This window comes from Xiphophorus maculatus, chromosome 23 (genome assembly GCF_002775205.1).
Source record: "Xiphophorus maculatus strain JP 163 A chromosome 23, X_maculatus-5.0-male, whole genome shotgun sequence".
Classification (NCBI taxonomy): Eukaryota; Metazoa; Chordata; class Actinopteri; order Cyprinodontiformes; family Poeciliidae; genus Xiphophorus; species Xiphophorus maculatus.
Genome location: NC_036465.1, coordinates 9,747,212 through 9,766,560, shown reverse-complemented (window position 1 = coordinate 9,766,560; position 19,349 = coordinate 9,747,212). Strand labels below are relative to the sequence as shown.

At 39.7% G+C, this 19,349-nt stretch overlaps 1 protein-coding gene across 3 annotated transcripts in view; it reads left to right on the top strand.

The window, feature by feature from the left end:
• diaph2 (diaphanous related formin 2) overlaps positions 1–18,849 on the top strand; it is a 454,593-nt gene extending 435,744 nt beyond the window's left edge. For all 3 annotated transcript variants that reach the window (XM_023328256.1, XM_023328254.1, XM_023328253.1), the window contains one exon: positions 13,670–18,849. In XM_023328256.1, coding sequence (XP_023184024.1) covers positions 13,670–13,734 — 65 coding nt within the window. In that variant the 3' untranslated portion in view covers positions 13,735–18,849. The remainder of the gene's footprint in view (positions 1–13,669) is intronic.
• The last annotated feature ends 500 nt before the right edge of the window (positions 18,850–19,349 follow it).

Sequence of the window (19,349 nt, the reverse complement as noted above, 5' to 3'; positions counted from 1 at the left end):
GCAAATAGAATAAAACAATCTATCGATCTTGCCCCACCTCCCTGTGTATCAACACAATCCATCTGTGTTTATCAGGCTATCTGCCTTCCTATCTTTTGTTGTCTGCAGGCAGGCATTCTTTTCTCTTCTTCTCTGTTTTTATTTTCTTCCTTCCTCCTCCTGCATTTGTTTGGTGATCCATCAGCCTATTTACCTTATCATGCTGCCAAACCATCCATTTACGCTCCCATCTGTCTGTCAAACTATATCTTAGCTTCCATTTGTCTAACTATCTCTCTCCGTCTGCTCATTCACCTGTCAATCACGCAGCTTGCCTTGGTTGCTGCTGGTTCCAGCTGCTTGTTTGACTGATGTCATCTCTGACCTCAGCTGCTCATCAGACAGCCAGATAATGTAATTAACTTCTTATCACTTCATCTTGGGTTTTATGCTGCACCTTGTGATACAAGCCACAGGTTTATGCCATAGTCAATGAACAGGTTATATGTACATTAATCGTTTATATCTAAAATGTTTTTTTCTCATTTTGCTGTAAAAGGTCAAAGTTTGAAAAGTACTTTCCCCACATCACTTTAGCTCTACATAGATATCTTTGATCTACAGAGCTGCCTCTGCTCAATCCAAATGGAAGCAGGTCACTGCCTTGGCTCCGACCGGTTCAGATCAAGCCTCAGTGGAGCAAGCCGGGCACTGATGTCCATGCTGTCGGGGGGCCTGGCCTCCCACAGAGGCCTAATCAGTCTTACAGGATCAGTGACTGACGCCCCTAGGCACCAGAATGCCTTGGACTGATGGATTACTTCTTTCTTTCCTGGCGTAGGCCTGTGAAACTCGGGGCTGAGCCACAGGCCCCATCTGTGCTCTCCATGACTCCTGCACACCCTGTGGTCATGGTCTCAGGCTGCTGGTCATGGCCAAAATCAAGATCTTTAATCCAATGTGTATATTTGACAACACTGGTTGCCTCTATAGAGAATTCTACTTCGGTAAATTATGGGACTGGCCACTAAATAATTGTTAAATAGTTTATTTGACAGTATTGAGTAATTTTGGATAATTTTGAAATCCTGGGATGTCAGGTTTCATGGCGTCCAATGATGCCGTTTACAGTTGTCTTTAGGACCCCTGGCCTGAGAAGTCCAACGAATTGTACAACTGTAGATGTATAGTTCCACCAGTTCTTTGCTAATTTCTGCTGCCATAGTCTGGAGGAGCTGTTTGGGGTGGAGACTGAAGCTCCATGGCAGAGTTTGAGTAAACTGGAGGTGTTATGAGCAGGTGTCAATATGGTTGACACCTGGACAAGCTTAATGCTCAGGTTTAAGGACAACCAAGAATCTTTGGCACTAATCAAGTAAAGACCCAATGAGTTCAAAAGTTTAGCAACACAATTCTTAAATATTGTTGTAATTGTCCGTCTATCATATAAGATCCCTTGGGAACATGTTGAAGTTTATTGTTACACGTACAGGGCCTGTATTAGCTGTTGCAAGAATAATGCTTCACTACAGCAGCTCTCGGCTCTTGCATAACGCTCTGCATTTCCTACTATCACTAGAATTACAAAGTGTATGATCCAGTGTTTGAGCCCAAGCAGAGAGATAATGTCAAAGTACTAACTAAATTCAAACAGTTGGGAAACAGGTGGGCAATGCTTAGTAGTTCAAAGAATTTACTCCTGAGAATATTGGTTGTCTTTCATGGTTATTCCTGGGTTGAAGCCTGCCTTCTGAAACTCGACTGCTGAGAGGACAATCATGAATGAGAGTTCTGCCTCAGGCACTGATCGATTGCAAAAGCGTTTTCATATAACTGTTCATTTGGGCTGTGTGTGCCTCTGCTGCATCCCTGAATGCCAAAAGGCATTGTTCCGTGACTGAGGAATCAAGTCTAGCAGTGATATTTTAAGGAGATTTTTGAACCAGGAGACGCCAAAAAAGAAGCCCCCTCTACCCATAGACTGTCAGGCTCATTGTTTTCCATCAAAACTATAACAAAAGTTAGCTAAGCTTCAAGAGAACTGATGTATTTTTTTCCCTGCGACTGTCAGACAGTGGATAAGTGCATGTGGTGCAGACACGTTTCGGGTCTTGCTGTTTTGTCCCCAGTGAGACCTGTCAAAGAGTCACCACTGAGTAGGCAAAGTAGTACTTTTCATCCCGCTGGAAAAAAAAAAAGCATTTGTGTAGGAACATGTGCAGCGATTTTGCCCTCTGCCGAAACATATTTAGTGTCGAGCAGTCAGGAAGCATTACTCTCAGACTGAGCTCGTTCCACTAGGTGTGAAAGGAACAGTGTGGGGTATTGTAAGCCACGGAGTGTGCATTAAATGCTGTGTGTGTGTGCATATGAAAGCGTGTCAGTGAAAGGACTGCATTAATGCACAGTATGTCTGACAATAGGAGCACTCCATGCAGGGTTGAGGTAATAAAAAGGTAAGAGAAGCTAAGCGTTGCTGGTGGAATGGAAAAGAAAAAATCTGAGGCCCGCAACTTATTTTTAATCGGTGAAAGTGGGTCATATTTTGTGTCATGGGTTGCCTGGAACTTTGATGATAAATAATACCAACATCCTTTTTCAGTTTTCAAATGTTTCATGTTGTTGCCTTCAGGTGTAGCTATCCAAAATTTGTACTATTCTTTACCCATCATAACTGGGTAAATCCAGAGTCAGCTTTTCTGTGCTTTTCATTGGATTAAATGTGATTTTCTGCTATCTTTCTTACTTACTTTTAATTTAATACAATTCTGAAAGCTCTGGATCAAAAAGCTGCTAAAACCAAGTGCTTTTTATTAGCTGTGCATGATTACTACTTATTCCTGTGGAAGGCAAAATGATCAATATCCTCTTTTTCTCTCAAGTATGAAGCAGTCCTTCATTGAGATGTGCCAAGAAATTGACTGGTGACCAATAAATGGTTTCTATAGCGTGTTCAAGCCGCACTGACCATTCAGAGCTTTTGCACTAGACTGTCATTCACTGCAGCATTTCACAGATCAGTAACACAGATAAACATGTGGCAAGTTGGGTTGATCATTAACTGAGAAATTCAAGCTTTTTAGTTAACATACCCTAAAACTGACATCTCTCTTTAGTGTGGATGCTTTAACCAAGTGAAAAAAGTGAAAAAAGGCTAAAATGAGAGCATAAGGGGGTTTAGAAATATGAACTCCAATCATTGTTTTGTTTTAAAATAAGAGTAAAGCCCTGTTTTGTACTCCTATCTCACAATACAATAGCATACACTCTTGATTTAAAATAATTAGTCTATAACATTTTTTAATAAAAAAAAATAAGTTGTTGTAAGGCAAATTAGAATTGTTCGACTTACTGTAGGTGCTGTTAGATTAAAGCTTTACAGAAATGTGAGAATATGCCACAAAATTCTCATTAGACGCTGTTGTCTTCTTCAGTTTGATGGTATTTTGTAGGATTAACACAGTGGTGAATGCTAGTTGACACGCCGTTGGCTGGCAACCAATCCAGGAGCTCCATTTATTTTTCTTCACGCTGATTGGCTGGATCCCGAAGAGCAAAGGCAGCTTTCGCTGTGCATATTAATGCATATTGAGGTATTTGTGGTATTTGAACTATAAGAATAAGCAGCTATAAGCATTTTAGAAGGTATCCCAAGTATTTGTGGGTTATATCTGTTGCAAGCGGCTGTGGTCCCTGACCTTCATAAATACCAGAGGCCCACTGTAATGAAACAGTTTGGCATCTCATGCTTTTGTTTATCTTAGGCTCAAATAAACGTTCTCGACTGTGATGCACAAGAGTAAACCTCACCTGAATACCTCCATTCATAGTGAGTTGTTCAGCACTATTGCCAAGTATGCACCATCCCAGAACTCAAGCAGATAGTGGTGATAGAGGCAAATCCTTTGAGCTGTCAAAGTCAATCCCATGTGTTATGACCACCCTGCTCTCTGCTACTCTCCTTGTTACCATTTATCTCAAAATGCTGCCACTTAAACATATTTTTCCTCCAAATTCTGTATACAGACTGTCAAACATGAATGTGAGCTCGTAAACACAAGCGCTGAATGGTATAATACTACAGGATGTAGTGTCCATTTTCAGCTGAAATTCTGCATGGTTCCTGTGCTTCATGAGCGTAGAAATCACAAGCGGACAGCTTTTTTTTTGCTGTAAACACTGGAGGAAATGTCAGTAATAAGGGATTAAAAAAGAGAGAAGAAGGGGAGAGAAACATGGCAAGTGGGAGAATTTCTGTATCTTGCCTAAGCATGTTTATCCAGACCTGTCTTAAACATTTTCCTCTTTCAGCCTGATCACCCCTGCCTGCTATGACATTCTGCATAGAAAAACACAGATTGCAGCCTCCTTGCTTTCAGATCCCATGACATTCTGCAGCCCACTCATGTAAATTACACAGCTTAAAAAATATCACTGGCTACAGGTATATCACGCATTTAACCGAAAAGGACTCAGAAATTAAGACAGGGAGTTTTATAAAGAAGACTAAATTTGTGTGGAGAGAAGGCTAATGCTTCCCACCATCTATGACTGGTTAGAGTTTGTCTGCAGTGGCACAACGCCCCACTATCCTCTCAATTTAACCCTTTATGTGTGATGGCCCAGAATCACAGCCTGGTGTTGTTTCCGTGCCGACAGCTCATAAAACGGATAATGTGGACATCCAGACGAGTCTGAAGAGAACCCTTCAACTATAATGCAACAAGTGTACGTGTGTATGGGAATGGAGTGGGAAGAACCCGATTGGAAAACCACTGCAGCCAGAATATAAACTGTTTTACTCATCACAGATGGCACTTGAAAACAAAATCCATCCGTCTGTCCATTTGGATGAATTTGTCAATAATTGGTACTTATATAAACTCCTGTGTTTTAGTGTTTTCATGCATTTTTAGATAAACAGCTAAGAGTGTCAAAGTCTGTCCAATTCCTGCAGCCTTCTCGGTCCAAACTGTTATTTCTCCAATTCGAACAGCCCCTCTCCTTAGCCAAAGTCAGTTTTTGCACAAATCCAACTTCAAAAGAGTTCCATATATTGGATTTTTTTTTTTTCTTTTTACAATGGCTGCCTTGTTCTTGTCCCAATTTCCTAAAGTGGATAAAAATCTGCTGCCATTTTCGGAATTATTGAAGGTCTCAGTCTGTGAAAACATGGAGAGACATCCAGGTACTAAAATACTAAATATGATTGGGAGATCAAATTTATCTTCATGAAGTTTCAGCTGACCAAGGTTGGACACAAGGATGCAGAATAAGGCAAGATGGTAGCAGAAACTAAATCCGTACACAAGAGTAGGCCTGCCACAATAACAAATTCTGCTGAACGATAAATTTTCCCAGAAGTTATATTGTTGCTTTGAGACCATTTTCAAATAATATAATGTTATAAAAATGCAAGTTCACTCTCTCAAAGATCAATAAACTTTATTTTCTAACAAACATGTGCATTGAAACTGGGAGACATTTTAAATACCCAAAGTAGATAAGCAAAACAACCGTAATAACAAATATAATGAGTTGTTTATTGGCTAATTTTACTCCTAGCTTAAAAACTACTTTTATTCACAGTGAATAGACAAGAAGGCCAGAACAAGTTGGTGTCTCACTTGGGAGAAGGATGTCAGGGTTTCTGTTTTGGACCTTGTATCTTTTAAAACTGGTTTCAGATAACTTGTAGATGAAAATTATAATGAAGCCTCCGTTTAGGTAGCTTTCTTGTTTCTGGCCTTGATCCACTGAGGGTCTCCTCTGAATCCCTTCACGACCTTGATGGTTTGCCACTACAAACCAAAACTACAAGCGGGTTCTTCCCACTCTGTTCCCATGCACACGTACACTTGTTGCATTATAGTTGAAGGGTTCTCTTTACAAAGAAAGTTAGCTCCAAAAGGCAAGGCAAATTTTGTCACTATTTAAAGCAAGATTGCCATTTTATTTCTTTTGTTACAGTCTGAAACTGACAGAAAGAAAAATACCACTGTAGAGTACAGCTTCTAAAAGCCCTTAAATTACTAGCCGAAAATAAAAGTTCAAGCTCTATTGAAATGTTGGATTGTACTCCAGGCCCTAAACTGTACAGGCAGATTTTCTGTGATGTTGAAAGCATGCTCAAGTGAAGGCAAAATGAATTTCTTAAGATGTTAGCGGTGAGTGTTTTGAGATCATAATCGTGTAGCAGAAGCCACTGTTGTTTTGTCAGCTATTAACAGATTTTGCTCTGTGTGCTGGCGTTTATTGGATGTATTATGTTCCCTAACAGGAAAACTCTCCTCATTTCACTGACTGCAACATAAGGCAGCTTGATCAATCTGCCCCTGTGGACGCAGGGAAACATTTACTAATGATAATCCCTCCATCATAGCAATATCTGTGCAGGTTTGGTTGCACGGCAGCTGCAGGCACCACCACTCTAGAGTTTAATATAAGGATGTTTATGTTGCCTTCTAATTCTATGGTTTTTCTTCTCCTTCTGAACTTCATCTTCATATGAACAGAAAGAACTTGTTTACATGAGAAAGTGGGGGAACAGCTGCCAAAAATAAACTTTGCAGTCTTCTTGCTGCTTTTCCTGCTCTGTATCTATCAATTATTTCAATTTCCAGAGCACTGGATGGCTGGATAGAGGAGCTTATGGATTTGTTGAAACAAGATCACAAGTGTTTTTATAAAGCTTTTAGATTTTCACCACCCACTGTTTCAGTGAATGTTATAGGCATATGGTAGCTAATTATTAGGAGAGCTTGGTCTCTGCCAACATGGCTGTCAAATTATTCGTTTTTCCCCACTCTGTTTTACCAAACTGAATTAATGCTCTACTGATAAATTCAGTAAATTTTGAACTAAAGTGTGGTATCCATATTAATGACAGAGGCTTGGCCTTTTTGCGCACATTTATTGAACGCCAACACTTCAGCTGTGGCTCCATCTTTTTTTGCGTGTGTGTGTAGAGGGGGAGTGGCTGCTGTGTCTGGATGACAAAAATGCTTCTTTCTGAAAGCAGCACTGATGTGCTGATAAGTGATGCAATTTAGTGCTTGGTAACACAGAAAAGGATTTGACACGAGTTTTTCAAGTATTTATGAGAAAAATCAGATTTGTCAACTTGGTTTTTGTAATGCAGCTGCTACAAAGGTTGACTGTTTGTTTGTTCACTTTGTTTTATTTTGGACAAACAGCAAAAAAGACAAATTCACTTTTCACTTTACAAGAAGCATGACAGCCTTTGCTTGCAGCAAACAATGGAAAACCATCTCTCTTCGTAGACATTGGGGAAACAACTTTGAGGTGCAGAAAATCAGACTGAACACGTCTCCAGAAATTATTTGATTGGGCTGTGGAAACACCATCCTGGACAGTATTTTTAGGAGCGGTTATAACTTAAATACTAATATTCTGGTACTGAAAAAACACATTTTCATGGCACTATACAATCAGGATAACGCAGCACAATAAGAGCATTTAGTCAGATTTTCTAATTGATTTATATTTATTGAATCTTTCATAACACTGACTGTAAAAACAATTGAAACAGTAATATTTACACCTCCAATTGTTCTGCTTTGGGGATTTACAAACATTAAATAATACAGCAAAACATAAATAGCTTCCTGCACATGAGACTACCTCATGTGGTGACAAATGGCCTAAGTTGGTGTGACAAATGGAAGAAAACTACTGAAGAGAATAATCAGAAGACCAGAAAGAAGAAATGCAACCTATAATTTGTCTTAAAGTTGGTATTTCAACCGAGGAGTTGCATATCCAATTTATAATTTTTTCTGTGAATTAGGACATGTATCTTTTTTTTAAATAACTTTGGTTCAGTCACCAAACTGAGGCCTATGTTTTCACGCGGACCAGAGTTCACTTTTTTGACCTGTGTCGGAGTTTGATTCTGCATTCAGACTTCCCAAAATAAACTGGATTTTTAGGCAAACAAATTAAAGTTTGAATAAAACAGACTAAACAGGGCTGGTGCGAATGCTCCCTTAGACTCCCATCTGTGTTTCTGTCACCCAGCTTTCTGATTGGCTAATGTCACATTCTCACAACTTGCGATACCAAGCCAAGACAATCCAACATGTTAAATATTCTTGATTTTAGATCCGAGTAGTCCCAACATCTTTCCAGATCACAATTAACACACCACATAAAACATGAACATCTCATGAGATTATCTTAAGACCCATCTTGATAATTACGACATCCTTAAGATTGTTGGAAAAGGCATAACAATCCCCATAAATTCTTTCCATGGACATAGCCTTAATCCCACTGCATAGTTGGTCTATGTGCTGTGTGATAAATCTATGGCTGGCCTGTACCATAAAATAGAAAAGTCTCACTGACACCTCTCACCACTCAACAGGCTGTGTTTGCCAAGATAAAGTTTTAAAACACCGTGTCTATACGTTTTAGAAGGAAGAAGTAGCAGCGCTCCATGTGCATCCCATTTATCCAACATATCTTGTTCCAGCGAGGGGCACTGCATTACTCTGCAGCTCAGAGGCTGCTTGTCGGGAGGGAAGGGGCAGGGGAGATGAAAAAGGGGACGACAGAAGGTTGTGACTGTTCCTGTTGCTACTGCTACAGATGCTTTTCTTTTTAGCCAGGGAGCAAACACTACATGCTGAGATTTAATCACCTTTATTATGTTTCAACTTGTCACAAAGTGAGGCGTGAAGCGACTCTGAGAAATCACACAAAGACAGCGATGCTGTCAGAGAAGTCACTGCTCACTTGTTTAACACAAAAGACGGCGGAAACTGTGCGGTATCTGCAGCATGGCTCAGACTCTCCCGTCTGAAGCTGCTTCAGCCTTTTGATTATTTGACCTTGATCAATAAGTGAGCCGTATTTAGATGTTTGCCCAGAGCCTGCTGCCCATGCAGTATTTAACTACCCCGGTGTAATCCCTCTGAAGTCTTCCTGTTTGCTCTGACCAAGGAGAGGTAATTCCTTCCAGCACCTCAAGCTGAAAACGTTTGATAGATGAGTGGCTGGATTTCCTCCTTTTACACATCGCTGAACACCATCATGATGTAATTCAGTGCAATTAGCAAAAGATGGCAGGAACACAAAGGACATAAAGACACATAATCTGTTAAGGAATCTCATCACATCTATCATAGCACAAAACAGAGACTTACTGGAGGCAATTTTGAGGAAAAGGTTGACTTCAAGGTCTTTTATTTTTCTCCTGTGTGGTCTGGGTCATCATGATGTACATGCAGAGATTCTCTTCTTTTAGAAGCAGAGGCGTACGTGTGTGAATTCCTCAAAGCAATGCACAGAGAGAGATTTCACACTGAAGTTAATTTAAGGAACAATTCATTTCCTCAAGTGTGTGACAACGAAAGAGATAGTATGCATTTGTGCATGTCTGCGTGTCAGTGACTCTGCCCTCCTTCTATCCACCCCTGCTGATTTCCACGGTGCGTTTAGCTACATTTTGTGAAACGGTGCCAAGCCAGCACTTAATTAAGTGCTGGGATGCCAACATCCCCCTGCCGTAACACGGAATACCTGATCCTCTTTTGTCAATTTCTTCTCCTGTTCTCGTGCTCCTCTGTGTCGCTTCTGCTGTAACTCGAAAAGATGTCGCCTCTGGGAGACGCAGGTAAAGAAGCCATCAAAACCAACGCGAGTAGAGAGAGTTGCAATCAGTGCACAAAAAAAAGAGAATAGTTTTTTTCTTTTGTGTGGATCTGTCCTCCTTTTCCCCTGCCTCACTTTGTTTCCCTCTGCTCCAGTTCGTGTGTATTTATGTGTGTGTCTGTGCTTGAAGCTTTCAATTCAGTAGAGGCTAGCAGTAATGTTTCGCTCCCAGTAGAAATGGTTGCTGTTTGTTCAGTTGTTGTGATAGATTGATGTGGGGTGAGAAAAGATGGGCTTGTATGCACCTGGAGATAGGAACAGAAAAGTCTTTATGAGAAGCTAAAAGCTCGCTATTCAAGAATCCTCTGATGGAGATGCATTTTGCTGAAGGTTTTTCTCCCTTTTAGCAAAGTCTTTGACAAAAGCTTTCCAGTATATTTAGGCAGTTAGGCAAGAGACTTCAAAACCCCAAAAGGGCACTTGTCAACCACTGCTTACAGTAAGGGAGTGCTTCTGAAGGGTTCCAGCAAGTGGTCACTCTAATGGTCAGCGGCTTTCAGCTTACACAGCATGCAAAATGGCCGCCTTCTAAAATAACCAAGCCCAGACACAAATTATTTGTTACATGGAAAGTTGTGGGTCAGTTTGTTGCCACATACAGATGTTTTGCCTCCTTTCTGTAGATAATTGTGGAGATAAACAGTGACAAAAAGAATCTGAAATCACATTTAACTTAATGTAATTTTTGATGAGTTTCTTTTACGCTAGCAGCCAAATTCACCACAGCAAGGTGAAGTCTTAAATGTAATAAACATTTATTTAAAAATAATCAACAATTAATAATAATGACTGTTAACTGTTGAATTAGAAACACTGGAGACAAAAACAAATACCAATTTTTGTGTCTTCATCCGACATTCAATTTCTTTTTCTGTTCAGTGTCAGATGTATTTTTAAACTGTCTGAGCTGGGTAAAGCGTTTTGGGTTTCCTGCCTAAAACCTTTCACAATAGTTTGCTGGAATTATGGCCCATTCCTCCCAGCATAATTAATATAAAGGTATGTTAAAAAACCCAGTTTTATACTCCAATATTTTAATACTCCCATCTAATATTCTTTACAAATGCCAAATAAATTTGTAAAGTCCAGAACGTTGGCCATCGTCTCAGTTTGTGGGACAAGGAAAAACAAAACAAAAAGTCTAAAATGCTAAGATGCTGGAGTTCTTTGTCACCCTATTTCCCTGAATTATGGTTCTTGTCCCCATTGAGGCCAACCCTGTTCAAGACATGGCACATTATTGACCCAGATAAAAGCCACAATATGCAACATCTTGTTTGATTAATTCATAAACATTCAAAAAAAAAAAAACATCCAAGGTATGAAATGAAGGGGAAAATGATCCAATTCCCACTTTAGTATTTTTAATTCCAGATTGATCCAGTTTGTCTTTATTTACTTGTCCTGCTCTGTAAAGTCCCAGTTGGTCTTTCTAGCCTCCCATCATCCTGTTTACTGGATTAAATGTAGTTCAAGATGAATGCCTCCAAAGACCGAGGCTCTGTTTTCCAAGGTCCTCTGAGAGGTTAAAGGCGACTGTTCGCCCAGAAATGAGGCCACAGCAGCTGGACTCGTAAATGATTGGCAGGAATAAATTGTGGATGATCTACTTTTATTTATTTTTCTTTAAAACTGTCCCAATTTTTTCCCCCTCAATTCTTTTTTTGTGTGCTGTGAAAGCTTGTTTTGAAAGGAGGAAGGTTCCGTAAGTCGTGCTCACAGAGTGAAGCGTAACCTGTGGACAGAACAAAATGAGTGCATGGATAAGTAGTTGTGATGTGTTTGGACACACTGCCAGAACACGTTAGCTCTCACTCTATTATACAGCACGTAAATGTGCGTTTGGCTGGAAGAAGCAGAGAGACAACAGAACCTTGATTTATTTTCTTACATCTTGAACTGTCTTCCTGTTCCTCCTTCTGTTCCCTCCCTCCTCCTCTCTCCTCCTGTGCACCATCTGCATGTTGCTTTGTATCCAACCCTGAAGAAGGCACTGCTTTCTGTTCGCCGCTGTGAATGCGGGATCTTGTTTGTGTATGTCTCCCAGCCATTGCTTTCGCTCTCAGCTCATTACCTGACATGATGGATGGAACGAGCGCCATTAACCAACGCCCAGCCTCGGACGCCTGGCACCTCACAGCAGAGCACTGAGTAATGGGTGCGTTGGCAGCGGCACGCTTGGTAATACCAGGAGTCCTGCGTGGGTGTGCCTGCAGTCGTCTTTGTGGCTCGGCTTCTTGGTTCCGTCCAGCCCCACCTGCCACCTGGCTGCCCGAAGGATGTCCTGGGCATTTCTGGGCAGCCGCGGTTGGATAGCAGAGGAAGAAATATTTGTATGACTTTGTCATGAACCTGGCAACAGAAAATCCCCAGAGTTCAACTGTCGCTTATTTCTCACCCCAAGGAAAATGTTTGTCGCTGCTTATGGTGGCTGCAAAACTTCTACCCTTTAACTTTTACACATTTTCCACACAACCACAGATTTCAATGGGGTTTTATTTCAAATCAGGATTTTATGTTTTAGATCAAAACAAAGGCTTTAATGTTTAGAAATAGAAATCTTGAATCTGTTCTCTCAGATGAGACAGATTGATGGTATTTTTTGACCTACATAAAATACCATCAATCCCCTTTAGAAATCCTGTTTGACGTTCATGGTTGGAAAAGGTTTAGATCAGGGTCTGCAACTCCAGCCCTCCAGTGCCGTTGCCCTGCAACGTTTGGAGGTCTCCCTGCTCCAACACACCTAAATTAAATGAACTTTGCTAAGATGCTAAGAAAAAAATTCAGCCTTTTGATTCAAGTGTGTGGGAGCAGGGATGTATCCGAAAGAAAATTGATGTGTTTTTATTATGTGAATTTCAAAAAGAAGGAAAATACAAATTACGTGTGTTTCCATCTACTGGTTTGGAGCAAATCAAACAGAGAGTACTTACCTCTGAGGTTTGGATTTACAAATTTCTCAGAGTTTCCTGCCTCTAGTGAGGCACAGAACCACTGGTGGCTGGGAAGGTTTGCAGCATCAGAACTTGTTTGACAAATATGTTTCCATCTCTCCTTTTTTTTGCAAAAGCCTAGAACCACCTCAAGTGAGCATAAAAATGTTTTTTGGAAAATTAAGGAAGTTGTTTTGAATTTTAACCATTTCCATCAAAGTTTTCTAATGTGATACTTTAAAATGTGCATACAAGAAAAAACATTGGAAACCCGGCTATTAGCAATGGACGACTGGAGTTGCAGACCCTTTGATTAGATAGAAGCATGTTCATTTTCTCTCCTATCTTCATAGAAGAAAGGGCAGAAACTTTAGTCTCTAGATGTGAAAAGCAGGTAGATATTTACTCCACAAGACTTGCAAGAACTTTGTTTCCATCCACTGTAGTTACACACAGCCTTGTGTTGATCTTTACATGAAAGACTCACCAAACAATGATATCAGTGGTTTTAATGTGACAAAATGTGAAGTTCAATTGTAAAGCAATTGCTAAAGTGCTCACAGTTGGAGAAAAAAATGTTTTGAAGATGAGCTGAGGTGCTAAAGTTTTTCTACTGCCCCATACAACTGCAAAATCAACATTTTCTTAAGTCAGATGAGAGGATCCACACTGGCAGTAACAAGCTGATGCTAACAGAAAAACACCCTAGATGTGTCATCCTCTTTGTCGCTGCTCGTATGTTTGTATGTTTGCCTGCATTGCTTTTATTTGCTGTGCATATGTCACATCTGATGTGAGGACAGTTGAGGGTCTCTTAAGAAAAGCCAGGATCAGGAGATGAAGGGAGTTACTATGGTACCAGACACAAGCACCTCCACTCCTGCAGCTCCTTGTTTCTCCGTCATCCCCTGCTGCTTTGCTCTCAGTCAGCCTTGTCTCTCCGCTCGCCTCTTTTAGCTTCTCTGTACAGTTTTTTATGTAGTTCAGCTCCTCTGCCAATCATGAATCAATGTAGCCCTTCCTTCGTCTTTTCCAGTCTCACCTGTTTGTTTTCCCCCCCATCTCTTCTTGAACAGACAACCGCCGTGCAGCCCTCGAAAGGTCTCGCTCACGCCACAACCCAAATCACCAAGCTCGATGATTACCCGCGTCTACTACAAGACCCTAGATAAGTGCCAAAGAGGCCTGTGATGATGAGGAGGAGGAGGAGAAGACGAGGAAGACATCAGGAGGGATAGACCACCTCCCTCACTGTGGCTTACCCAGCACCAAGTATAGAAAACTGCCTACAGAATGGAATAACCAGACATTTATAGTCTTTATTGGACACTCTACATATTTATTGTATGCTTTTTTTTTTATTGCTTAAAGATTTATTTTGCTTTTGGAACTGAAACATTTTAAAAAGCTGTTCATTTCCAGGTTTAAACCTATATTTTAATCCAAATGCTTCAATTAACTCACAGTTTTGACAGGAGAAACATAACAGTATGCTGCAGAGAGACATTCAGCCAAGATGGACTTCTGAAAACTGCATGCTTGTGTGGAGGAACATGGACAGCTGTCCTTTAAATGGAAACTACAAGACTTAAAGGAAGAGAGGACAGAGTAATATTATCACATTTAAGGTCCTTTGTTCAGAAATAATCACGTCTTCACACTCCAACAAAGCCACAGGAGGTGGCGGCTGTCTGCACCAACACAGAGCACGTGACTCACTGACATTCAAACTGCAAGACATTTTAGTTGATTTAATGTTGTGTTGTGTAATCTCACTTTCACCCTTCCGGTGACGATTTGTGTCCCGAGGTTAGTTTTGCTGTTACCATTAGAGGCTGACATTTTTAAATGCATCCAGGTTTCTGTCAGGGACAAAACATGAACACTCAGACCTCTCGTTAGGTCACACAGGGTTTCAACACGGCACGCCTCAATGTTTAAAAGGTATTATATGTTTATGGCACTTTTCCAACAACAAGGCAAAAAAACAGCTGGAGTATAGGGGGAAAAAGTTTTGAAAATTGAGATGCTAAACTATGACTGCTCCCTTAGATACTAAACTATACTCCTGTAGAATGCACTTCTAATCTTATGTGAGCACCAGAACAACAATCTTCACACTGGAAGAAACCAGCCAGTTTCGGTAACTCTGAGGTGTTTGAAAATGAAGTTACAAAACATGGAAGAAATTTAAAAAAATAAAATGTAGTTGTTTTTTTTTTGTTTTGTTTTTTTGTGTTACATTTCTAATAAATGGCTTGTACTTGTATACCGCTGTATCAAGTCTAGAGGCTCAAATCGCTTCACACTACAGTCAGTCATTCACCCGTTCACACACACTGATGGCGGCAAGCTACTGGATAGTAGCCACATCTGCCCACAGGCTGAGGGTTGCCGAGGATTGAATACAGATTGTGGGACGAACTCCTACCACCATCATCACCATCATCCACACCAAATGATCATGACAGAACGGCCCCTCTAGAGTTAAGGCTCCCACATACTCGGCCATACTGTCAACAAGCATCATGTGTAACAATTTCCTTAATTTCCCAACAGTTTTTGTTTAGTGAAGGTCTTCATATTCCCTCATTAATTCAACATACTAGACTTATCTCTTCTGTCGGACACTCTTCATATTCTGACTCAACTTTGTCCCCAAGTTGACATCGTCTTCCAACCTCATCAGCTCACCGTCACATTTAAAACCGTTCGATGTGAACGAACTCTGTGCGACAGGAAGTACACACAAGTATGTGGGAGCCTTCATCATTAATCTATAATCATAGCATCCATAATTTGACTTTATGGATTTATTTTCTAATTTTGTATGATGTAAAAACGATGTCATGACCAAACTCAACCCTGAGTAAATGCTGCCTCCGTGATCCACACCGCCTTTTTTTGTTTTCACCACATACATCACAGGCCAGTTATGATTACAGTAATATCCTGGGTAATTTGTATTTTCAAAACACATAATATAACCTAACTATAATTTTTTGTGTAATTTCTTAAGGATAGAAAACATTTCTGTGTGTAGGGCATCAAACTGTGCTCCAACACAACGATCAATGTCTTCTTTAATCATTTATTGCAGCTATTTAACTCTTCTAAGAGTGGATTTATTTCTTATAAAATAATGGCCACACTCTGGAGAATTTCCCTTTTTTTGTGTTTTTTTGAAACGCTAGGGATGTTTCTGAGAAATAGTTTAATGTTAAGACAGTTTCCTTTCTATCTCTCAAACAGAAATGAGAATAGGCAGGTTTCCAGAAATCAATCGGTGTACGGATACTTCTGCTGGATCGCCGGCACCGTTTGAGCTTTCCTCTTATGAGAGACTGTGGGTTCATTCCTTTGCAAGGACCTACTTTCATATTTCAATGTAAACTGTTTATTCATATATTCATGCTAAGGGCGGCTCTGTCCCCCTCACTTCACTAGACTGTAAGCAGATGCTACTAAAAACAACCATTAAATCCACACGGAGACAGGGCATGACCAGAATTACAGACGGAGGGCCACAGCAGGCCGGGTGATGCTTGTCTTAGCGAGCGAGTCTCCAACTGCCTTCCGGTTATTGAGCACTAATGACATAAGTGACCCTTTTACCATGACACAAGTTACTTTAGCAACAGCATAACTTTGCTTTGGGCTTCGTGTGTCTGCGCGCCCCATGCCACCTCAGTAATCCGAACAGGAACCCGGGGAAAATGGGATGCAGTGGTCTCGACTTCTGGGCTGAATAGAGGGAGGTTTTTCATTTAAACAATCTGCCAGTGCTGCTTGTGATGCGTCTGTTTCACGGAGCCTCCCCTCCCTCTGCCCGCGCGCATCTAAAAAATGCAATTTTACACATCATCTCGGCTCGAGGTGCGCCCACAACGCTCCGCGAAGTCTGCATATTTAAGAAGACAATAACTCTGAGCTGAATATCAGGTTGGAGCCGTCACAGAGCAAAAGCGTTGAGAATGAGTTTTCTGGATAAGGGACTCTGCGGTGGCGGCAGTTTTGAGGACGTGTTGTACACAGCAGTGATAGAGATGCGCTGTCAAAAGAAGTGATTTCCTCTCTGTAATCGCTTCTCACTGTTTGCTCCTTGCAACACCACACCTGGGCAATTTTAAGCTTCAAATAAGACCTGGTTTTGTTTTTTTAGATCAGTCCTCCAGCAACACAGATCTGCCATGATATTGGATGTTTATCTGCAAAAACACGCAGGTTTTTGCATTTTGATTATTCAGTTTGGCTCAAAAACTTATTTAACCCTGAAAGTTCTTTTCAATTAGCCTTTAAGCTGTACAGATATCTTAAAAAGTCTTATTTTGGTCAATATTGATGACCAGTTTTTAAGGTAGATTTGTTGTGATTTTAAGTTATGTATTTATCATCTAAAAAACATTTTTAAACAAGTAGAGTAATTAATAGTTATTGTAATAGTTTCCTGCAAACAAAAACAGCTTCACAAACCGAAAGCTGAGAAAATTTGACATCCTGCAGGAAAAAAAACGATTCTAAACGTCAAATTAAGAGATTCCTACAAGAAAACATCCCTCATCGTAGCTGTGATTGTTGTCTCCTCACCCCATCGTGTTTTAATAGAAAGTAATAGCTGGAGCCTTTCAGGTTGACAAGCCTGAACTGATCCATTATAGTCGTGTGAAAATCAGCCAATCATACCTTCATCTTTGTGCTTGTTACTAACAAACCTCAGCTGATGATGATAACCTTTGGGTATTTATGACACCAGAGATGTTTCACATTTAAAACCACAAACTTCAGAGCATTTCATTGGAATTGTTACTTTTTAAAAAAATAGACAAATTAAAAAAACTGTGATACAGTAAGAACAAAATTTACACATAAAATAATATAATGTTTTCAAAAATAATCCGATCCAAAGATTCTAACAAAAGGAATATGTGCAATTGGCTAAATGAAGATAAAACTGTGCAAATACCGGAAGGGACGTTTCCTCAGGTTACACCATCTCAAATTTAGAACCTTTTAAAGACAAAACATGAATTAAATCACGACAGAAACGGTCAAAAGACGATAAATTTGTAAATAACCTTGATAGCCAGCAGGTATCAAGGTTAAATTAGCAGAGCTAGTTAGCGTTAGCTTCAACTACCTCGAGTCACAAAACGCAGTGAAGATGTTTATGATTCAAACTTTAGCCTGACAGAAAAAAGTACCGCTTGAAAAAATAATATACGATTAAATAGTCCTGCCATGATAAAGACCTGTAATTAACATATTTAAAGTAAACTTGTTTTTTTTAAATTATTTATTTATTTACAACATTTTAAGACCTTGAATTTAAGACTTTTTAAGGATGCCCTGCTTTTGGTAGCAGTGACTGGTGTAGAAGGAAGGATCTGTAATAATGCTAATTAGTGTTGTATTTAGGGAAACGCTTTTAAATACAATTGATTGCAAAAAATTGCCTTCAAATATATAACGCACCAAATAGGTGGCAGCATCATGCTGTGGAGATGCTTTTCTTCTAAGGAAAATACATGAGATGCTACAAAAGAGTTGAAACTGTGATTTAAATCCATATATCAACTTTCATAAATACACACTAGTATGTTATATTGGCTTATCACATAAAATCCTAATTAAATGCAACAAAGTTTGTGGTTTTAATGTGATGAATTGTGAATAAATTCAAGGGGAATAAACAGTTTTACAAGCCACTGAGTGCTGATGGTTCTCATACTGGTGAGGAGGCAGGGGTATGAAGTGCGAAGGTTACTTTAAGGCTCCTAATCACTCACTGACTTTACAAGATATTCTGCGCAGACAAAGAAAAGATTTGTTCCAAGATTTGTAAAGGCAACATTGCTGCTAACAGAGTGAACTATTTGCTAAGCATCTCTTCTGGTAAACAGTTACCAGCTGCCACATATCCACTTCTATCCACTTCTTCCCACTTTGATAGACTTTGCTGGTGATTTGATGAAGTTCAGCTGTGGCTGAATCAACAAGCAAAGCTTATTTTTGTTGACTAACCCTGTTTGACCATGATGCGTAAGCTGCCATATCCCTGCCTACCTTCCTTTTATTTGTCACCGAGTATGTTTTATTGTCTTAAGAAACATTTATATTTTTAACATTTTGAGGTTATTTGTATGCTTAGATCTTGGGGGAAAACAAAATGGTTATGAAGACTGTCCTTCCATGGAATATGTAATGGAGAATGGTACAAATTAATAACCACTTTGTTATTAAAACTGATTTCTGAAAACTAAAATTGTGTGTCTGTCTTCTTTTTTATCCAGATTTTTTTTTGTGGTTACATAAACCACAATTCTTCCTTAAGAAAGAAAAAATTAATGTAATAATTATTAAAAGATCCTGAGAAAAATCTGAGATTAAAGGAAAACTCAGAATCTTTCTGAGTGGTTCTCTAGAGTTGCTTGTAAAAGTCAATATCTTTTCTGTTTCATCCAAGTGACAGGAAACAGTGTTTACAGAAGCCCTCGAATCTAACAGATCCAATTTTATCTGGTTGAACAATCGTGACATTAAATTAGTAATCAACACCAACTAATGAGCACTAATTCAAATAAAAGATGTGCTGAAAGTTTTCAATTATTCGTGTTTTTTTGTATTTTGCTTCTTAGTGGTAGTTAAATAATTGTAGGTCAGTAAATGGACTGAATTTATATTGCTGTTGTGGAAATCCAGGGTTTCTGTTGCATGCTACATGTATTTTGGATTATTTCTGCAGCTGAAGATTTACGT